At 40.3% G+C, this 22,357-nt stretch overlaps 2 protein-coding genes across 2 annotated transcripts; one reads left to right on the top strand and one right to left on the bottom strand.

Moving 5' to 3' along the window:
• Positions 1-460: 460 nt before the first annotated feature.
• Positions 461-6,001, bottom strand: PUX4 (plant UBX domain containing protein 4). Its single transcript, XM_077359283.1, has 4 exons — positions 5,512-6,001; positions 4,031-4,319; positions 1,241-1,336; positions 461-1,121 (listed from the first exon to the last, which is right to left on the bottom strand). Exons 1-4 carry the CDS (start codon positions 5,661-5,663, stop codon positions 735-737), a joined length of 924 nt encoding a protein of 307 aa, XP_077215398.1. The 5' UTR covers positions 5,664-6,001; the 3' UTR covers positions 461-734.
• Positions 5,783-21,919, top strand: LOC143849963 (uncharacterized protein At2g39795, mitochondrial-like). The gene is made up of 3 exons (XM_077359284.1): positions 5,783-6,095; positions 6,187-6,518; positions 21,585-21,919. Exons 1-3 carry the CDS (start codon positions 5,823-5,825, stop codon positions 21,745-21,747), a joined length of 768 nt encoding a protein of 255 aa, XP_077215399.1. The 5' UTR covers positions 5,783-5,822; the 3' UTR covers positions 21,748-21,919.
• Positions 21,920-22,357: the final 438 nt, after the last annotated feature.

A 22,357-nucleotide genomic window follows, 5' to 3' on the forward strand; every position in this document is an offset into this window, starting at 1 on the left:
TTTTCATTACCCTTTTGTACATCCATCGTTAGGATTGAATCCTAGTAACCAAGTATGGGTCCCATTGACCCGGTGGACCATCGTGAGGCTTACCTGTATCGATAAACATGACATGACCCTTAGGCATCAGCAAAGAAAAGCTAAACCGTTGATTTTATTAGTCCTTTATCTCATAAGACGTCCGTTCAGGATGAGATATCATGTGGCTCACCTCATGATGTTCTACAAGATCATCGGTCTTCATCTTAACATACATGCCCTATATGCCCTTTGGTCAAAGATTTAGAGTCCCTCATTTTGATGATACACCCTCTTTCATTTGAAACTTTCTTCTTTATTTTGCATTGGAGAGAGCTACCATAAGACAAGATGCAGAGAAGGTTTCCTCCTGATATAATGAGGGGTAGAAACCACCTTTGAACTCCCATCACCTAAATATGATAGAGAGCCAAAGTGAGACTGATAAAAGGTTGACCCACCTATGCCATAGAGCCACCACTGTTCATTATATTATAATGAGATCATCCTCTTGTTACATGAATGTCTCCTCTTCATAGTTTGATTTCACTAAGTTCTGTCCTACCTACGAATAATTCCATAAAAACGCAAAGACAACCACACTTCATCAGATCATTTACTGGGTTCTACATTTCACCCAATTTCCTAATGTATTTGGTTTGGTTCCGCAAAAGTACCAAGATCAAATAGAGAGAAACATACCTTTGCAGAAGTTGCTAGAGCTTCTGGATTACAACTGAATTGGCTAGGCCTGCTTTCTCTATAGTCTCGGTCATATCGGTGAGCTGTTTGGGAGGGAACCCTACAGTCTGTAACTGATAAGCTCTCGTTCCACCAGGCCTTGAAGCATCGATAAAAGCACGGATATCACCTACTGTGTGGTGGTAGTTGAAACGTGCAACCATACGAGTGCCATCCCCCAACCTTAGCTGAATTGAGGTTGATGGCAATGAATCATTTACACACAGGCCTATAGATGGGGATGGTGCACTATTGAGAGTAATAGCACCAGTGGTTTGCTCAGTGGCTACTGGGGTGGTGGTAGACCCACTACCTAAAGTTCTTCCTACACCCTGAAATGGAACGTGAAGTTTCTCTGGTTCCTGTGAAACAAAGAAAGAGAGGGTTAAGAAGAACGTGGAGAAGCTGGGAGAAAAACAAAATAGAGTATGGGTAAAGGGAGAAGATAAGATGGGGTAGCAGTGAAGAAATAAGGACGCACGGGGCACTTTTCTTCCCTCCTTATGAGATTAACATGGACTGCCGATCTCCTATCCGCCGGCTCAAGCTCTTTTGGACACTCAGATTTCCTGATGCTCTGCATTAGAAAAAATATCCCATTATGCATATGCCAACATATATAGAATGTAATTCAGAAGAAGATTAATCCATCCCAGTTGCCTCTGTGGAACCAGACACTTGATGGGTGTGCAGAAATAACATGAAAACACGCAGATAGAGATTGTAGTCTAAGATTCAATGGTATTATCATCATTTCTGAAAATTCAAGAAAGGAACACCCTCGTCGTTCTACCTAATTTCATCATTAAGAGTTCATCCTGAGACAATAATCGGTGGAGCCACTCAAAACAGTCACCAGTCCCACACTCCCACCAATCACTTCCACATAATACCTATATTCAAGAAGGGAACTACCACCCCACCCCCTGTCGTCTTCCTTCTCTTCTAAACACTTAATTTGAGTTAAATGAAACCAAGGCGAAAAAGTAACAACCACATTCAGTAGCATAAGCATGCGACCTCTCAATTCAACCAGCTACTAACACATAATTCATTAAGTGATGGATTTCAACATTGTCAAATAGCTAGAAAAAAGTATAGGACTAAGATTAAGTCTAGTGCATTAATAGGCTCAATGCTATTTCTTTATAATAAGGTGATTGTCTCCACAATATCTCTGGTAAGGACGGTTCCTAGCTTTAAATTTGTTTCAGCTTACAATCTTTGGTTTGGATGGAAGGAGATTAGTCATGATTCTGCTTGGGAGTCGAAGATAATTCAAGATTGGGAACCTCCGCATACTTAAAGCTAAACTTTTATGGCTCTAGCTTGGGTAACCAGGGTCCGTCTGGCATTGGGGGTGTTCTTAGAGATGATATGAGAGCGGTTTTGTTGTCTTTCTCAGGCCCCATAGGCTTGTCAGATGCGAGTGAAGCTGAAGTGCGAGCGGTTCACCATGGAATTAAATTGCTTGAAAACGTTGATCATATTAAAGTGGTGGTTGAAGGTGACTCTCTTAATGTGATTAGATGGTTAAAGGAATCCCACTCGCACCATGGCATTTTGCTCCTTTCTTTGACGAGATCCAGGGCAGAGTTGTGGAGCTTCTCTATCTTTCCGTAATGTGCGCCGATCAGCCAATACAGTAGCCAATTCATTAGCGAGAGCTGGGGTATCGAGGGAGGAAGTGGAGCCATTTGATTTCCTCCCCCCTTGATTTTGTTGTCCCTTCTCTTGTTCTGTTTCTTGTATCTTCTTGTATTTTCCCTTCTTTTCATTGTATTTGACCATCTCGGTCATTTTTTTAATGAAATCTTCTGCCATTCAGAAAAAAGGCTCGATGTTATTCTCGGAGCAGAAGTGTAACATATATTAGCTCAAATCCTAATAATTAACTGATGGATTTTAACATTGTCAAATAGCCAGAGAAAAGTATAGGACTGAGAATAAGTTCAGTGCATTAATAGGCTCGATGTTAATCTCGGATTAGAATCGGCAATCTATCTTTGCAAGGAGATAGATTGTTTACCTCGTTAAATGAGTAAACTACCAAGTTCATTCATTTAAAAAGTAAACTACCAAGTTCAACAATCATGAGTAGAATTGGCTGCATCCTACCATCCTTCAAGTGGGAAGAATTCACGGACCCATTCAAACAGTTCTGCCAAGAACCATCTTCGATCACTAGCTTATTTATTTTGAGATAGATAAAAAAAATTCAAACAGTTCTGCCAAGAACCATCTTCGATCACTAGCTTATTTATTTTGAGATAGATAAAAAAAATTCAAACAGTTCTGCCAAGAACCATCTTCGATCACTAGCTTATTTATTTTGAGATAGATAAAAACAACATTCAAACAGTTCTGCCTAGAACCATCTTCAGTCACTAGCTTATTTATTTTGAGATAGATTAAAAAAAACAGCCATCACATTTTAAATTCAAATAGATATGGCAATTTTTTGCCAAATAAGATTTAAGCTGAATTAATCTTCAAAAAAAAAGAAAAAAAGATCTAAGTTGAATCATTAATAGATTTCAAAGTGTCAACTCAAATCATAGGACTCAAATCTAACAATACGGTGTTATGGGCAAGGAACAAAGAAACCCAACATCCTAGATAATATAGTAGAGAGAAATGTCAGTTCAGCACGTCAATCATGGTTTTAAACTTCCACCAAAGCCAACACAAGACAACCAAAATGTTTCTATTTCCATCTCCATCAAAATACAAACCAAAATTGAAACGCATACCGAAAACAAACCATCAGTGTGTTAGTATACTATATGAGTATGTATTACATAATTATATTTATATGAATTGCATGTGTTACATAAATCAGATGTGCACGACAGCACATGTCACTAGTGTTTGATTCTGTTAAACCATTATGGATGCCTGACTTGCTTATGTGATGGTTTTTACGTGTGTATTAGTGCTTATTCTAGCATTTCTCAAATTCCCATCTTAAAATTCTATCATTTGCACCATTCAGGAAAAAAAAATCTATCATTTGCATATGCTTCCATATGTTTCTGTGATTTTACAAGATTTCCACTGAAATTTTCAATTGAAAAAGAAACGCTTTCGTTTCCACAGCGACAAAAACAACAACCGAAACCGAAGTTTAACCTTGCTACCAATTGAAACAAAAATTGAAGTAAAATGCAGCTATTAATGCTTATGCATATTTTATAGCACAAAAGAAAGAGATGCATGATGATCAAAAAACAAAATTCTAGCTTCTCCATATAAAGTAATTAGATATTACCTCCAAGAAAGAACCATTCTCAGGATCATCCAACCTCCTCAAAGGACCATCATTTACGGAAAAACCATTACTCCAGAAAACAATATTGTAAATGACAGCCTCGGGTTGCTGAGGAGCAGAACGCGCAGTTTCCCCCGAGAGTAGTCTTCCGGTACCAGTAAAACTTCTTGAGCTTGAAGGTCGAAGATGATCAACAGGTCCTTCCAACGCCCCCAACTGCCTAGCTTGATCAAATATCGCATCCACATCTTGGTTATTACCTTTAGAAGGATCTTGGACAAGCATTCCACTACAAAAGAGACAGGTATCTCCAAACAATTAACATTCTATAGCCAAAGATTTTATGCAAGAATAGTTACATCCCATGTGAAAAGAAGACTCACAAAATGCCAGAGCAGAATGGAGGAGTAACAAACAAATAAAACTAACTACTTCTTTTAATGATTTGATTGTCCTGCTTTTAGACGAGAGATCAAATCGAGTAATGATCATATGCTTTTGCTTTTAATCTAGTTCATTCTAGATGAGAAGAGAAAAGTAGGGTCATCGAAACATTAGGTATAAGAACAGAAATTCTTTTGTTGCCATTCAGAGAGAGAGAGAGAGAGAGAGAGAGATATGCTTTTGTTGAAAGAGAACATTTCTAGGTCGAGATATTCCATCGAATACAAGGTAAAAAGCTGAAAAGATAATCACACATTATTTGTTCGGTATACTAACTGTGCAGTAACAGAAGAAACAATTGGTCTGCAAAATTTTTTGAATATGATGCAAGAAATAGTAACAGATAAAGAATTGGATTACAGTCAAGGAAGCTTTGAATCCGGACATGGTAACATACCACTTCCTAGTAATAACATGGCGGATAAACTTAGTGGTGTGTACAAATACTTCCAAGCAGACATTCTGAGGGCATATGGTTCATTTATGCTTCTACATAGATAAACTTACTCAAGATATTACCATGAAAATAATTATTAAATCCAATAGTGCATGATTAAGTTTGAAACTTAAACCTAATGTTAAAAAACACCCATAAACAATCTAACTCAGATAAAAGATATACACATCACCAAATCAGACCTCTGAAATACCGCTTTTAGCTTTTTAATTTAAACTTCTGGTGTCAACCACAAAACAAATGTGTTCAATTTCCTCCCATTACAGACCCAGAAGATCCAACAAAAAAAAAAAAAAAAAAAACCCTACATACGGAGGCGGTAAATAACTAAATATGATAAAAAGGAATGAATATCACTCTTCATAACTCTATGGATCAGAGTAAGACCACATCTTATAAATTAGCATAAAAACAATCCATAAACATCTACACTTGAAGAGGAAACAGATTTCAATGAAAGATTTGCAAATCTGTCATCTGTGATTTTGATTTTTTTTTTTACCAGACGAAGGAATGACATAACATATAATCAGAATTTCTATAAACAACATAACATCCAAAATCAGGGCACAAAAGTTACCTCTTCTCGCCGCCTGTGTAGTATTCCTGAGGCCCATCGGAGTCACTGTCGGATCCAGGTTCGGACCGGCGATTCAAATCGGAAAGTGTACGGATTCCGCCGGTTCTGCTACCGGAGGGTTTGGACGAGGGTTTCTTGTCTTTGGAAGCCATGGAAAGAGGAGAAAAACGGCGGGTATGGGGATGGATTCACCCTCTTTTACTTTTAGTGTAAAAGAAGGGTGGTCCGGGAAGAAACAGGGGCGTATATATATCTATATATAAAAGAGTTTGTTTTTTCCGTAACATAATGAGCCAACCCACAAGGTAAAAATGTGTGCTTTCATCTCCTCCCTCCTTCGGAAAACCCTTGGCTCATCTATACTCAGACCACGAACTTACTGTAGTTCCTTTATCTCTCCTTTTTCTTCTGCTACTAGGACAAAAATCCCCCAAACCCCTTCAGAACCCTCAGAACAACCCTCTTCATTATACCCCTTCGATGGCATCACAGCCTATACTAAACGTAAGAAAGCCGACTTACGCCTCAGTCATTTGATTTGTGATGAAATAGATGAGATATCAGAGTCCGTAGATACCGATGAGGTAAGTGTAAAGAGAAAAACCCTAAATCACCTGGCATGTCAAGCCAAGTTGTAAAAATTTGAGCTTCACCTCATTTTTCTTTTCTGTGTAGGAAGTTGATGTTCCAGAGAAGTTCCCGTTCCAGATCATCGATGGTGATGCTGATAAACTCATATTGAAGCGTTATTTCAATGGTGAGCGTGTCCATGTTGAGGCTCGGTATCTTGGTTTTGCTGAGGAAGAAGAAGAAGAAGAAGAAGAAGAAGCTGAGAGTTCGAGTTCGCTCAATCTTTCTCTGGTTGTAAAACTCACTAGGAGATCCGGGATTTCTTTGGTATTCTATTGCACTGCTCGTTCTACACAAATCACCGTGGAAAAAATGCAATTAGAGCGCTCTGTTGCTGATGGACCTATTCCTACTTCGGTTCGAATCTTCAACATTTCGTAAGTTTTTTTTTGTCTTTTTATTTAACTTGCGTACTTTAAAAAAAAAAAAAAAAAAAAAAAATATTTACGGGGACCCCTACCGATTTATTAGATATAGAAAAAGATGATACAATAATGTTAGAAATGAGATTAGGGTTAAAAGAGAGGAAGAAGAAGAGTGAAGGATGGAGAGTCTCCACTAGGGAGCTCCCATGTAAAATGATGTATATAACTATATATAAGGCCCAACTAGGGCAACCAAGTACAATGACTACAATACCCTCTCTCTAACAAGTAATGACTAAACTATCCCTAATGCATGTTATTCAACACTCCCCCTCAAGCTGGAGTGTATATGCTAAGAAGCTCCTGCTTGCTACAAAGAACTACATCAACAACTAAAAAAGTACAATAAGCTCATACACATCCAGTTTGGTATAACACTCCTCAAGCTGGTGTTGTGAATACGTAATGAAAGCATAATACTAAAAAGAACAGCAGTGGACACAATAAACAGCATCAAAATCAATGGCCATAAAAAAGTAACACAACAACGAGAGTGATCAAACATGGTCTCTCCCTGAATGAGAACACGGCGAACAGATCCGCAAATCGCGAGCAATGGAGGCGCCATGGCAGGAACATCTACGATCCAGCAAGCAAAAGGGACACACCAATGGTGTGCACAACGAACATTGGCGAAGCAGCACAATGCCAAGTGAAGAGGATAACAACCGATGGGAAAACCATCGGAGACAAGGTCGGCGGGGAAACCATCGCCTGGAGAGAAGGGATAGAGAGAAAGGATAACCAACCAACGATGGGGAAACCATCATCTGGAGATTAGGTCAACGGCATGAACATCGTCGCTCGAAAAGATAGGAAGAGGATAACCAACCAGCGATGGGGAAACCATCGTCTGGTGACAAGGTCGACGGCATGAACATCCTTTCAAGGCACAAAACCCCCCAAGTTGAGGCCGGAGGCCTTCAACTTGAAACGAAAAGAAGACTTTCAAGGCACAAAACCCCTTTTGAGACATTTTATCAAACACTTGGGGTGCACCTTGAAGATGAGATGAGAAAAACAAAGGCCATAGGCCAAAAAGCTATAGAGAAGAGAAAATAAAGAGAGCTTTGGCGTGGAGGAGAACCCAAAATGGGTTTACACAAGTAACACATACATGCTTTTTTTTTTTTTTGAGATATACGACATAGGGAAAATGGATCAAACACGAAATGGGTTTTGACGAAATGAGAGAGAAAGAGTGAGATTTTAGGGAGATTTTGTGGTCACGACAAAAAAGAAACGAGCAAGAGAGTGATTTTCTTCAAAAATGGGTTTTACAGACAAGGAAAGAGAGAGATTACGAGAGAGATATTTGAGGACTTTGAGATTTGAGGGAGAAAAAAATAAGGGATTTGGTTTGCGCAACACACAAACTTAGAGATAGAGAGATGCGAGATAGAGAGAACAAAAAAATGTTGTGAAGGCGTGAATGGCGTGGAGGGAGAGAGACTCTTCTTCTTTCCTTCTTAAGGATCAACCCATTGGCTCTGATACCATGTTAGAAATGAGATTAGGGTTAAAAGAGAGGAAGAAGAAGAGAAGTGAAGGATGGAGAGTCTCCACTAGGGAGCTCCCATGTAAAATGATGTATATAACTATATATAAGGCCCAACTAGGGCAACCAAGTACAATGACTACAATACCCTCTCTCTAACAAGTAATGACTAAACTATCCCTAATACATGTTATTCAACAAATAACATCACAAACCAACCCTACCTCGGACAAGCGAGAAGGGGAACCAAGGCTCTTCATATATGAGCGTCAAGCACGAAGCCTAAGAGAACAAAATGATCAATACTCCTGAATTACATGATCAACTAATTTTGAAGGGGTGAGATGGGTTCTTTGTGAGCGCTTTGGCCAGATTTTCTTGGGAACTTCCTGCCAATTTGATTCTTCAAGTTCTGGGGTCTCCTCTTCACCGTTATCCTCTTGTTCGACTTAGAATCAGGTGGACTTGATACATTCTTTTTTGGAGGGACTCTGGGGCCTTTTATGCTTGTTTGATCGTCCTTTTCTGGAAAAGATGCAAATGAGGGCTTCAGGGTCGGAGACTCTGGGGCCTTTTATGCTTGTTTGATCGTCCTTTTCTGGAAAAGATGCAAATGTGGGCTTCAAGGTCGGAGTAGTCCTCTGATCCAGTATCTTCTTCACTCTCTTTGTCTTCCATCTTTCCATCTGAATCTTGGTTAACATTGTCTTGTATGGCTTCATAGTCTGAGTGTTTCAGATTTTCTTCATTTTCCATACCTTCCTCTGAATCTTGAATGTTTTCCTCTTCTTGAGTGTTTTCCTCATCTTCTGAATCTTGAACTTCATCTCGAGTGTTTTCCTCTTCATTTTGGAGGATCGAGTAGAGATTGAATGTCTGGATGCTCAGGGGGGCTGTAGGGGTATGAATTTTGGACTTTGAGCTTTCAGCATCATCTGTAGATATCCTTGGGGAATTTTCCTTAGGTCTTGGGCAAGAGGATCTCTCAGTGGGCTGATTTCCCATGGGTTGCTCTTTTTGAATGTGCCTCCATTCTTTTTTGGGGTTTTGCCTGGAGTTTTCACTGGTAACGGGGCAATTTTTGGTGGAATGATCAAAGGTATGGCAAGAGGGACAAGAATGGGGTTTCCAATTATATTCCACTCCCTGGTAAATGTTGCCTGAGGAAGTTAAAATTAAAACAGAGTCAAGGAGGTTGGTAAGGGGGCAGTTTTTGGTGGAATGATCAAAGGTATGGCAAGAGGGACAAGAATGGGGTTTCCAATTATATTCCACTCCCTGGTAAATGTTGCCTGAGGAAGTTAAAATCAAAACAGAGTCAAGGAGGTTGGCTCCAACCTCAACTTCCACACAGATCCTGGCATAGAGTAATCTTGTGGCTTCAGCAGTTTGGGAGTCTAAGTAGAGGGGTTTCCTCACTCCACTTGCTATTTTGCTAAGGGATTTTTTAGTCCAGAATTTGAGGTGAAGGTTTGGGAGTCTAATCCATATTGGGATGGTGTCAAGCTTTATTTTCTCTTGGGCTAAATACATTGCCCATCTTCTCAGAACGAGAGGTCGTCCTCCATAATGGTGCCCATTAGCTTCCAGAACATGGGAGCAATCTTCAGAGTTAGAAAATCTGAAGAGAAAGAATCCATTACTCAATCCATAGAGCTTGAGGTCTCCTTTCAATTGCCATTTTCTAGCTAGATGATCTCTTAACGCCATGAAATATGGTCTCCTTCCCAGAAAATATCCCACAAGGCAGTTCTTCCATTTTTCTGCTGCATCTTACGTGTCTGACTTCTATGCAAGTTTCTCCTTCATTTTGGAGTGGTTTGTTGAAGTCAAGGACGGGGGAAGGTTCGGTGCTTTTGCTTCCAAATAGAAGGTTCCATGGCCTGAAATTATCATGGTGGGGAAGGCTCGGGTTGGGTGGTATTTTCTGTCCAGCAATGGTGGAGTCTGGTTTTGGCTCTGCGTGTTTTTTCCTACTGGGGATATGGGCAATATTTGAAATTTGAAATTTGAAATGGGAGGGTGTCAGGTTGAAGTGGACATGACTTTTCATTCCCCATCTTCAGTCCTTTCTGATGCATTCTTTCCCAGCTTCTTTTTCTGTTTCTTTTTTCCGCTGCTGTTGCTTTTTGAAGGAGAGATCTCTTTCTTCTTCGAGACTTGGGATGGGGGGGGGGGGGGGGGGGGGGGGAGGTGTTGTCGTTGTGGGTTCCATAATTTCCGAAGACGGGCGAGTGTTGGGGCTGCGGAAAAATCTGGTCTTCTATGGATAGTAATCTGTTGAATGATGCGGCAGTATCAACCCTATCCCACGAGAGATTGATATCTCAAGAGAAGGCTCAATCAGTGACTGCAAATAGTTCCCAGAATATTGTTTTTGCCAAACCAGATTACAGTGATATTGTGCCATTAGCCTCAATCAACAGGGCTCAACAAAGTCTTTGGGGCAAAATCAAATCAGGTAGGTCTGGCAATGTTCCTGCTTTAGAAGAATGGCTGAGTAGAAGAAGTGGATCGAAGGAGAGACTGAAAGTGTACAAAATTGATTTACTTGTGATTATGATCATCCCTCCGCTGGACTCAAGTTTGCATGACCTTCAACATTCCTGGACAATCGCCACAAATTCGTCGTTTCTGGAACTTTGCCCATGGTCTGAAAAATTTTCAGATCTGGAATCGGTGGATTGGTGGCTTATCTCCGGTATTCCGTCCCAAGCATGGTGCCTGGAGAATTTTGTTAAAATCGGGAGTAAGATTGGGAGAGTGGTTACAACAGATGTTTCTTGTAAATCAGGAAGGGGGTACAAATTTGCTAAAATCAAGTTAGCAACGAGCAGTAGCTGTCCCGTGGTGGTCTCGATTCCGGTCTGTGTTGACGGAGTAACAATGTGGGCCAAAATGGAGAGGTTCCATCTAGCTACATTGGAGGCTTCTGATGGAGGCCAGATAAGGCTTCCTGGCAATGTAAGAAGGGTCTCAGATGAGCATTCAAACCAAGATCAAGCTAATGAAAACTCTGTGTCAGAGGATTCTCTGAGTTTGGAGGATCCAGAGTTTGCAGAAGAGTTCCCAGCGAGTGTGCCGGAGAAGACGCATGCGCACGATAGCAATGTCGTGCATGCGTATGATAGTAATCTGGGGGATGCGCAAGATAGCGGTCAATTCAATTTTCAAATCTGTAATGCACGTGCCACTTCCGCAATGGCTATTTCTGGGAATGTTTATCCGCCTCTAGCACAAGTGGTAAACGTGTCAAGAATCCGAAGTCGTGTATCAGAAGCTGAAGTAGGAAATGGTTTACCGGATACTCCTGGTGAATCGTATTTAGGTGGAAACAGCTGTCGCCAACCCCTATTGAGGGCCTTGCTAATGGACTATCCTTTCTTACCAGTGGGCCCTGGTCTTTAGAGGATTGTGGATTAAGAGGTTTGTGCTACCGGATGGGTCTTATTTTGAACTTGTTTGCGGGCCTCGTTGATGAAGCCCAGACCTCCCAAATGGGCTTGCTATTCAAAAGCAAATAGATAGTATTTCCACCTATGATTTGGCCGACACTTCGAATTTATTGCTGACTCACGTGTCCTGTCGTGTCCGACACGACACCCGTGTCCACACGTGTCGACACTCCTTTGGGCACTTTTACTTGTATTGCTGGAAGTGTTAGACTTAATGTAGGTGTGTGGACATGTTTTTGTACAGTGTCAAGTGTGACATTATGTTTTTTATTGAATATTGTGTTAACCTCATTTAGACAACTCGTATCCATGTCGAAACTGGACACACAAATCCATATCCACATATCATGATTACATATACCTTCTATTTTAGCCGTGTCCCCGTATCTAAAGTTTGGGGGTTTGCCGTGTCCGACGCTACATGTCCGTGTCAACACGCGACACTCTTGTCGGTGTCCACAAATCATAGATTTCCACCCAGGTCCACTCTCTTACTGCCACTCCCATTTCTACACCCCAACCTTGTAACTTGGCTTGTCAATATATGGAGAACATTGACACCACGGAGAATCATTGTTCTGGTATCCTAGCTATCTCTGTCAATACTGCTCCTGGAGAAAGAGAGTTGGAGTTACCGCGGGTTGCACCTGGAAATCCCATGCCAACAGATGTGTTGAACCTCTCTGAGTTTGCGGAGATCAGCCCTAGGTCGCCCCCGGAGATTCCCGTCGAGCTCATTTTTCGCAGAATTGAGTCAGCAATTAATCCGGAAAATAACAATCGATATCCCCCCTCGGAGGTCCCGGAGGAGATGATGGTTGGGCAAGGTGACTCTGTGAAGGACCATGATTTTCATGGTGAAGCCCAATACGACGAACCATCCTCGCATCAAGTTTTAAGGAACAGAGCTCCCGAAGTTAATCCACAAGTTGAAGATTCAGCAATAGTACAGGCTGAATTACAAATGATTGTGCATCAACCTGTAAGTGAGCAGCATGCAGGGAGAATTGAATTAGAGAGTGATATAATAGAATCTTTTGCCAGTCATGTTATGGAAACAAGTATGGAATTAGGTCTATCATATGCGGGATTAGTGAGCAAGTTAAAGAAAATGTATTGGGAGGCTGAACAGAGAGAATTGTTATTGCGCTGTGAATTAATATCCAAGAAAATGATGAGAGAATTGGCCAGGTTGAAATCTGATGTAAACTACGAGGGGATGACATCTTCGGTCAAGCGGAGAATTGAATTGAGTGGAGGTGGTAAAAGCACCTCTAAGGGTAAAAGCAAAGGTAACGGTCGTTTACCATGAAGATTTTATGCTGGAACTGTAACGGGTTGGGCTCCCTAGATAAACAAGCCCAAGTAAAGGAGTTTCTTAAAATACATAAACCAGACATCCTCAGCATTCAAGAATCAAAATAGTCTGACGTGAATAGAGCTGCTATGAAAAGTTTGGGTGTGCCGAATCATTGGAATTTTTTATCTAGGGATGCGGTTGGGGCATCTGGAGGGATCATTATTCTATGGGATGGGGTAAAGTTTGAACTCCTTGATTCGTGGTGTGGTAATTTTTCAGCATCTGTGGTAGTTAGAGATGTCAATAGTGGTTTTGTTGGGCTATTTTCTGGCATTTATGGGCCGGTCTCGAGGGCGGAAAAAAATATGTTCTGGGGGGGAGTTGGATGAGATTAGAGGTAAATGGTCTCATCCTTGGTGCCTCGGTGGGGACTTTAATGAGATTAGGTTGGTGGAGGAACGTGTGGGAAATACAAGATCTAACCAAAATATGAGAATTTTTTCTGATTTCATAGCAAGGCATGAACTTATTGATTTACCCTTGATGGGCCCTCAATTCACTTGGTGCAGAAATAATAGCAAAAGCAGAATCGACAGGTTCCTATTGTGCCCATTTTGGCTTGAAGGCTTCCGAGAAACCTGTCAGACAGCACTCCAGCATTTTATTTCTGATCACTGCCCGATTCTGCTGGATCCGAGACTTGAGTCATGGGGCCCCTCTCCGTTCAGATTTGATTTGGCTTGCTTGGAAAATCCTAAGATGGAGGAAAGATTGGGTGGTTGGTGGAATCAACATACGGTCTTCGGAAAGGCGGATATGGTTATCGGTTCAAAACTCAGATATGTGAAACAAAAGTTGAAAGAGTGGAACAAGGACAAAGCAAGACAGAAAAATGAGAGGAAGTTATGGTTATCGCTTCGCATCAAGGAAATTTTTGATAAGGATGAAGCAGGTCAGGCTAGTGCAGATGAAATGGAGGAAGTAGGAAAGTTAAATGAAGAACATAATCGAATCATTTTGCAAGATGAAATATCATAGCGCCAAAAATCAAGAGTCAAATGGCTAAAAGAAGGTGATAAAAATACAGCTTATTTCCATGCTATGGCTAGTGTGCGCAGAAGGGGTAATTAGATAGAAGTCTTGAAAGCGAATGGTGTATTAGTGGAGGACAGGGAAACCATTATCAAAGAAGTTGTGGAATTTTACCAAAATCTATATACCGCGGAAGAAGTATTACGGCCGCTCCCGGATGGGTTGGAGTTTGGATGTCTTGAGCAAGTTGACAGTGAAGCTTTGGAAGTCCCTTTCTCGGAGGAGGAAATCAAGATGGAAGTTTTTTCATTGGGAAAGGATAAGGTGCCGGGCCCTAATGGCTTTTGTTTGGCTTTCTTTTAACATTGTTGGGAGTATGTCAAGGGGGATGTCATTAATTTTTTCAACCAATTCCATTCGGGGATGGAGTTAGACAAAGGGACGGGAGCCACATTCATAGCCCTCATTCCTAAAATTAGGGGAGGTATAAGGGTGCAAGATTTCCGGCCTATCAGCTTGGTAGGATGCCTTTATAAAGTCCTTGCAAAAGTTTTAGCCGATCGTATCAAAAGGGTACTACATAAGGTCATCTCTCCTAACCAATGCGCTTTTGTTAAGGAGAGACAGATCCTTGATTGTTCCCTTATTGCGAATGAAACGATTGACTATTACACAAAGATGGGGAAACAGGGTATAGTTTGCAAGTTGAATATGGAGAAAGCGTATGATAGGGTGGAATGGGATTGTCTTGACTATTTGCTTGGTAGGACGGGTTTTGGTATTAAGTGGAGATCCTGGATTAGCAAATGTGTTTCATCGGCATGGTTCTCTATTCTCATTAATGGATCCCCCCAAGGTTTTTTCAAATCTTCCAGAGGTCTTAGGCAGGGAGACCCTTTATCCCCTTTTCTCTTTGTTGTAGTGGTGGAGACACTTAGTAGGTTACTGAATAAAGGAGGAGAGAAAGGGTTGCTCAAAGGCTTCTTTGTGGGTGATAGGAATGTGGAAATTTCACATCTTCAATTTGCCGATGAGACACTTTTATTTAGCTCTCCTGAAATCTTGAAGATTGCAAACTTCAAAGCCACTTTTCGATGTTATGAAGCAATTACGGTCAGAGATTATTTTTACAAATTTAAGGTATTCGGGATTAATATGCATCAAGAAGAAGTTTTGGGCTTGGCAGGCATTTTGGGTTGCTCGGTTGACTCTTTTCCCTCTTCTTACCTTGGCCTCCCTCTTGGAGCAGGAAAACCTAAAAGGGAATGCTGGGATCATATCGTTGAACGAGTGGAGAGGAGATTGGACACTTGGAAGAGAAACCTTGTATCCAAAGGTGGCAGAATTACCCTTATAAAAGCAGTCTTATCTAATATTCCTATCTACCATCTTTCATTGGCCAAATGTCCTGTCAGTGTGGCGCTTAGGTTGGAAAAAATCCAAAGGAGATTCCTATGGAGGGGTTCAAATGAGAAGAAAGTGATTCCGTTGCTTAGTTGGAAGAAGGTTTGTAAATCCATTAAGGCGGGTGGTCTGGGTATTCGCAAAATCAAGGAGACTAATCAAGCTTTATTGGGAAAGTGGTTATGGAGATTTGGGGAAGAAGGCTCGCAGCTTTGGGTAAAAGTGATTGAAAGTAAGTATGGTTCCTCGGCAGGTAGATGGGAATCGGTGGATATTTACAAAAAGAAAAGTGCTACTATATGGCGGGATGTGATGAAACTGAAATTGAAATTTGGTAAAGGTATAAGATTCAGGGTATACAAAGGTAATCGGGTCAAATTTTGGCTAGATGCATGGTGTGACTCTAGACCGTTATCAGATATATTTCTGGATTTGTTTGTGGTTGCAACAGATAAAGATGCTATGGTCAGGGACTATTTTATTTGCAATGAGAATGGAGTGGTTTGGGCACCATTGTTTAGAAGGGACTTTTTTGACAAAGAGCTTCAGTTAGTGGACGGGATGCTGGTTTTATTGGAAAAGATCTACATCAAGCGTTCTGGCACGGATAAAAGAATTTGGATATGGGACTTGGGGGGGGGGGATTTCTCGGTTAAATCTTTCTATCATCACCTAGTGCCTCATGCTGCATCTTCCAAAGTAGCCAAGGTATGGACCATCCAAGCACCTCCCAGTGTTCAAACTTTTGCATGGACGGCTATTATGGAGAGAATTCAGACGGTGGATTTCCTTCGAAGGAGGAATATCATTATTGTTGATCACTGTGCTCTTTGTATAGAAGAGGGGGAATCGGTAGACCATCTGCTCCTACATTGCAAGGTAGCTACAGAGTTATGGAATAGGTTGTTATCTAGATTTGGTGTTATATGGGTTTTCCCAACAAAGTTATTAGACCTGTTTGAACATTAGGAATGGTAGTCCATGGAACGGTAAAGGAAAATTTTTGTGGAGATTCTCCTTTCTAGCTATAATAAGGGTGATATGGAAGGAAAGAAATGATAGTCTTCAAAGGATTTTCTAGGCGCCCCTCTTTCCTCTTTAATAAAGTGGTAGCGCTTATCATCTCCTGGGTGAGACTCATACCCAGCTTTGCTTTTGTATCGGCCTTTGATTTGTGGCATGGTTGGAGGGTGATATGCAATGGAGTTATGGGAAATCCTAAGGTGGATCAAGTATGGGAACCACCTATAAAAGGCTTTTTGAAATTTAATTTTGATGGGTCTAGCATGGGAAATCCTAGTCCATCTGGTATTGGAGGGGTGTTAAGAGATGATCAAGAGAGTGTCGTTTGGGCTTTTTCGGGTCCAATTGGGATCTCGGATTCGAATGAGGCGGAGGTTCGAGCAGTACACCATGGTATCAAACTTCTTAACAATGACTTAAATAGAGTGGAGATTGAAGGCGATTCAAAAAATGTCATAAGGTGGATTAATGGATCACACTCACCTTCTTCGAGATTTGCAGATTTCTTTGATGAGATACAAGACATGATTGGAGGGTTTCATCTTCAGGCATATCATGTGAAAAGATCAGCAAACGGGACTGCAGATAAATTAGCTAAAGAAGGAGTCTTTAGGGAGGTTTTAGAACAGTTTAACTATCTTCCCCCTTAAGATTCCAATTTCTTGATATATGTAGAGCTTATGTTTATGTTTATTTTTGTTTTCTTGTAATCACTTTGGGACTTCCTTGGTCTCGTTTATAAATATATTTTATATTTGCCCTTTCAAAAAAAATATTATAGTTAAAGATAGCCTAATGGCATTTGTGTAATTTTAGATGGGTTTTTGGGTAGTTTTTTTAGTTCAAAAGGAGGGGATAGCGATAAAATTTGCTAAAATCTGTGTTTACATTTGCCCCTCTTTGTTACTTATTGCGTGTGACAAGTGGCAAAGAAGTCAGTGTATGAAATGAAGTTCCTAGTTTTGGATGTCTACTTTGAAAGTGGGCGCCTATGAGTTGCCCTTCTTGGGTGCCCTATGTGAAGACATGGGCAGCCAAGAAGATAGGTCGAAAGGGAAAGGTGTGGTAGAAATAAGGTAAAGTAGGAGAGAAAATAAAAATTGGGGAAATTAAAGTAAAATGAGGAGGGAATGAAACTTGGAGGAATGAAGTAATTGACTGACTGTGACGGTGTGGGACCTTGAGAAAGCTAGGCCGATCTATAATTACGCAAATGAAAACTAGTAAAAGTTTCATAGTTTGAAATTAGTAAAACGTTTTGAAAGTTTAAATGTTCAAACTTGAATTCGAAGGAAGAGGGAGAAATTGAGTACTTAATGACCTGAACAAATTTGGTTGAAACTGTAGCAATATGAAAATCAAGCTTTAAAAGTTCTAAATGTTGTTAGAGATGTAAACCAGATAATTAAATGGCTTTAATTAAACAGAGGTTCTGAAATTTATTAGTTAGTAGCTTAATGATACAAGTACAACAAGTGAGATGGTTTCAAAATTTATATTTAAACCAAATGTGCATGCTAGAGCTTAGAAGCACGAAGCGGGTGCGGGTGAGGGGGCGGAGGCGGGAGCGGGGGCGGGGAAGCATGGGGTCTAGAAGATTCTAAGTTTGGGAGCGCGATCGGAGCGTGTAATGTAATATTTTCTTTATATATCTTTCAAAATTCAAGTACATAAAAAACAATAGCTTCTAATCATTTTCATATGTATCTTTCAAAAGTTAAGTACATAAAAAACCAGTAATTTCTAACCATCTTTGAAGAGTAATTTCTAACCATCTAAGTTTGGGAGCGCCTCGTTCCCTGTGCCTTGAAGATGCACAAGCCTTTGTGCTTACTCCAATGAAGTAATTTGAAGAGTTGGAGGAGTTTGATGCAAGGAAGTTGGTGATGGTAGGACTTATGGAGTAATAGAAGTAGGCTGGGAGTGTCATGGGAGTAGTTCCTGCTCTTTGGGGTCGCGCTCCCTGGAAGCTCCTTGCTAAGGAGCGCCGAATCGAGGTTCCGAGGTGGGAGCGGCACCCCGAGGGAAGATTCCTGCTTCTAAGTGCCAGAGTGAGTAGGAGGCTGATAGTTGGGTCCGGATTAAATATGATGTAATTATAAGATGAGGAGATTAAGATCTGGAGTTTGGGATCCGTTAAGCTGCAGTTCTATAAATAAGATGAAAATAGTAATAGGAAACAGGTTCAAATGAAAGGATGATATCAGTATAAGCAAGAAGGCATATTAGTGTTGGCAAAATCACAAACGAGTGTAAAACTAGCATCAATAAATCACTGTTATAAAATATATCAAAGGGTTCGGGGCTTCCATGTATATAGAGCTTATTGTTGAACTGTGCGTGTGCCGGTGGCGAGTGAGATAGGAGATTTGGGTGCCTGTTTGAAAGCTACGGAGATGGCGATTCGGATGCTGCCCCAACCGTTTAAAATAGTGAAAATGGAGAGGGAAAGAGAAGATGAAAGTAGAGAAAATGCTTGAACAAAAGAGGGCTTGTTGTGGTGGTTTTCTCGTGTGAGAAAATGTTGTCTTTGGATGATGCTTGAAGGGCTTTTTATAGAGGGAAGATGGGCGAATCTAGCCGTTGTGGCGGATCCTGTTCCTTAGCTGTGAGGATTGCCTCTTTTATGCTCTGTTTGGTTGCCGGGTTTTTTTTGTTCCTGGGAGTTATGTGGGAGAGTAAGTTAAATTTTGGTCCCATCCCATGTTTGGTTGCCTTTTAGCACTAGGTTTTTTTTAATCCCACTCTTGTAATGATTACTTGTGGGGTGAATTTTTTAATCCCACTTTTGTAATGATTGCATTTTCATCCCATCCCAAGATAACCCCAGGAACAAAAATAAACTCAGGAACCAAAGAAAAGCTTGAGAAGAATTTTTTTCTACCCAACAGTTCAAGCAACCAAACAAAGATTTTCTTTTTCCCACCATATCTCCTAGGGTATTTTTTTCTCCCACATAACCAAACATGGGATTTTTATTTTACCAGGATACTTCTAGGACTTTTTTTTTCCCACCTATCTCCCAGGGTATTTTTTTCTCCCACATAACTCCCAGGAACAAAAAAAACCCGGCAACCATACAGAGCATTAGGGGAGAAATCCATTTTTGGTTAAAAAATGGACGTTGGGAGGAGAATCACGAGCAAAGTAAGGCATGAGGGCGATTTAGCAAGTTTGGGAGTTATTCACGATTGGGATTTGGAGTAAAATTCCTTTTGGAATGAAAATCGTGGGTTTCCTGTTTTAAAGGGTAGAATGGCTTTGTTTTGTAGATTCAGTGTGATTCTTGCCTTTTATTTATACTTAAAGATAGCCTAATGGCATTTGTGTAATTATAGATGGGTTTTTGGGTAGTTTTTTTAGTTCGAAAGGAGGGGATAACGATAAAATTTGCTAAAATCTGTGTTTACATTTGCCCCTCTTTGTTACTTGTTGCGTGTGACAAGTGGCAAAGAAGTGAGCGTATGAAATGAAGTTCTTAGTTTTGGGTGTCTACTTTGAAAGTGGGCGCCTATGAGTTGCCCCTCTTGGGTGCCCTATGTGAAGACATGGGTAGCCAAGAAGATAGGTCGAAAGGGAAAGGTGTGGTAGAAATAAGGTAAAGTAGGAGAGAAAATAAAAATTGCGGAAATTAAAGTAAATTGAGGAGGGAATAAAACTTGGAGGAATGAAGTAATCGACTGACTGTGAAGGTGTGGGAAGCATGAGACAGCTAGGCCCATCTATAATTACGCAAATGAAAACTAGTAGAAGTTTCATAGTTTGAAATTAGTAAAATGTTTTGAAAGTTTAAATGTTCAAACTTGAATTCGAAGGAAGAGGGAGAAATTGAGTACTTAATGACCTGAACAAATTTGGTTGAATCTGTAGCAATATGAAAATCAAGCTTTAAAAGTTCTAAATGTTGTTAGAGATGTAAACCAGATAATTAAATGGCTTTAAATAAACAGAGGTTCTGAAATTTATTAGTAAGTAGCTTAATGATACAAGTACAACAAGTGAGATGGTTTCAAAATTTATAATTAAACCAAATGTGCATGCCAGAGTGAGTAGGAGGCTAATAGTTGGGTCCGGATTAAATATGATGTAATTATAAGATGAGGAGATTAAGATCTGGAGTTTGGGATCCGATAAGCTGCAGTTCTATAAAGAAGATGAAAATAGTAATAGTAAACAGGTTCAAATGAAAGGATGATATCAGTATAAGCAAGAAGGCATATTAGTGTTGGCAAAATCACAAACGAGTGTAAAACTAGCATCAATAAGTCACTGTTATAAAATATATCAAAGGGTTCAGGGCTTCCCTGTTTATAGAGATGATTGTTGAACTGTGCGTGTGCCGGTGGCGAGTGAGATAGGAGATTTTGGTGCCTGTTTGAAAGCTACGGAGATGGCGATTCGGATGCTGCCCCAACCGTTTAAAATAGTGAAAATGGAGAGGGAAAGAAAAGAACAAAGTAGAGAAAATGCTTGAAGAAAAGAGGGCTTGTTGTGGTGGTTTTCTCGTGTGAGAAAATGTTGTATTTGGATGATGCTTGAAGGGCTTTTTATAGAGGGAAGATGGGCGAAACTAGCCGTTGTGGCGGATCCTGTTCCTTAGCTGTGAGGATTGCCTCTTTTAGGGGAGAAATCCATTTTTGGTTAAAAAATGGACGTTGGGAGGAGAATCACGAGCAAAGTAAGGCATGAGGGCGATTTTAGCAAGTTTGGGAGTTATTCACTGTTGGGATTTGGAGGAAAATTCCTTTTGGAATGAAAATCGTAGGTTTCCTGTTTTAAAGGTAAAGGGTCGAATGGCATTGTTTTGTAAATTCTGTGTGATTCTTGCCTTCTTTTATACTTAAAGATAGCCTAATGGCATTTCTGTAATTATAGATGCGCTTTTGGGTATTTGCTAAAATCTGTGTTTACAATTAGAAATGGGAAATCAAAAGTAAAGGATTTGCTAGTGAATTATGGGGAAGGCATTTGGCCGCGGCCGTCTTTTGCATGTCTGTCTACGAAATTCCCTAGCAAATCCCAAAAAACAATTGGGCATTGAGCTGGAAATTTCATTCTACAAAAGAAAATTGGTCATCAGTCAACTGAAAAAGGGGATTTAAGAAATCAATCTGGGCAATTTAAATGGGTTGTTAGGGTTCACTCTAGCAACCGAGATTTTTTTTTTTTTGTTTTTTTTGTTTTTTGGAATTGTAGGGATGTTTCAATCCAATCCACATGCAAAAAGAATAGCAAGGTTGTCCATCTAACACACACAATCTTTTTGGATAAGAGTTGAAGCTGGGACTTATTTCCTCTGTCTGCAGGGATTTTGGTGAGAAGTTTCAGAAAGCTCTCTACAATTTGCTTGAATCAAGAGGTATAGATGGCTCTTTGGTGAATTTCTTGCAATCTTACATGATCCTAAAGGATGGCAAAGAGTCCGTGGCATTACTAAGAGGCTTGAGCACCTTCCTTGTCGATTTCTGATCACTTTGGGAGAATTAGTAAATTATTGATGTTTGAAATTAGATGTTTGTTTTTTGAATTCAGAAAGTAAAATACTAATATTTAGACATTTACTAAGCTTTGGAAAGTTTACATATTTATTTATTTAAGCATTACTTGACTTTTGGAAAGTTTTATTATTGGATTTTGTTCACCGTTGCAATTTTTCTGAGTGTTTACTTTTTTTTTTAGCGATTTCACCCCTATCTTAGGTGTCGCTTAGAAAGCTTATCTAAGCAAGCTCATATAAATAAGGTAGGTAGCGCCTGCAGGGACGCTTTCCTTTGGCTGACTACCGATACTAGATCAGCTACATTTGAAAAGGAAAAACTCCAAGTGGGTATGAACAGACAGGGGAAAGTCCAAATCTTTTAGAGAAAAACACGAGTCAGTCTATTCTTTGACCCACTCTTGACTTCCTCAGCTAGGCTTGGGCAGAATAGAGCAAATACAAGTATCAATAGCAAAGCTAAAATGCGTTCTTTAATCACAAGCTCTGTTGAAGTGGCAGGTTGCGAGCCCCACCACTTCTTATCCACTGCACTCCTCATTGAAAGCTGACTTCAAAAGGTAGTATCGGGAGCAGCTCATC

The sequence above is a fragment of the Tasmannia lanceolata genome, unplaced genomic scaffold, assembly GCF_043159265.1.
Source record: "Tasmannia lanceolata isolate RefF3 unplaced genomic scaffold, GAP_Taslan_0.1 ptg000018l, whole genome shotgun sequence".
NCBI classification, from domain to species: Eukaryota; Viridiplantae; Streptophyta; class Magnoliopsida; order Canellales; family Winteraceae; genus Tasmannia; species Tasmannia lanceolata.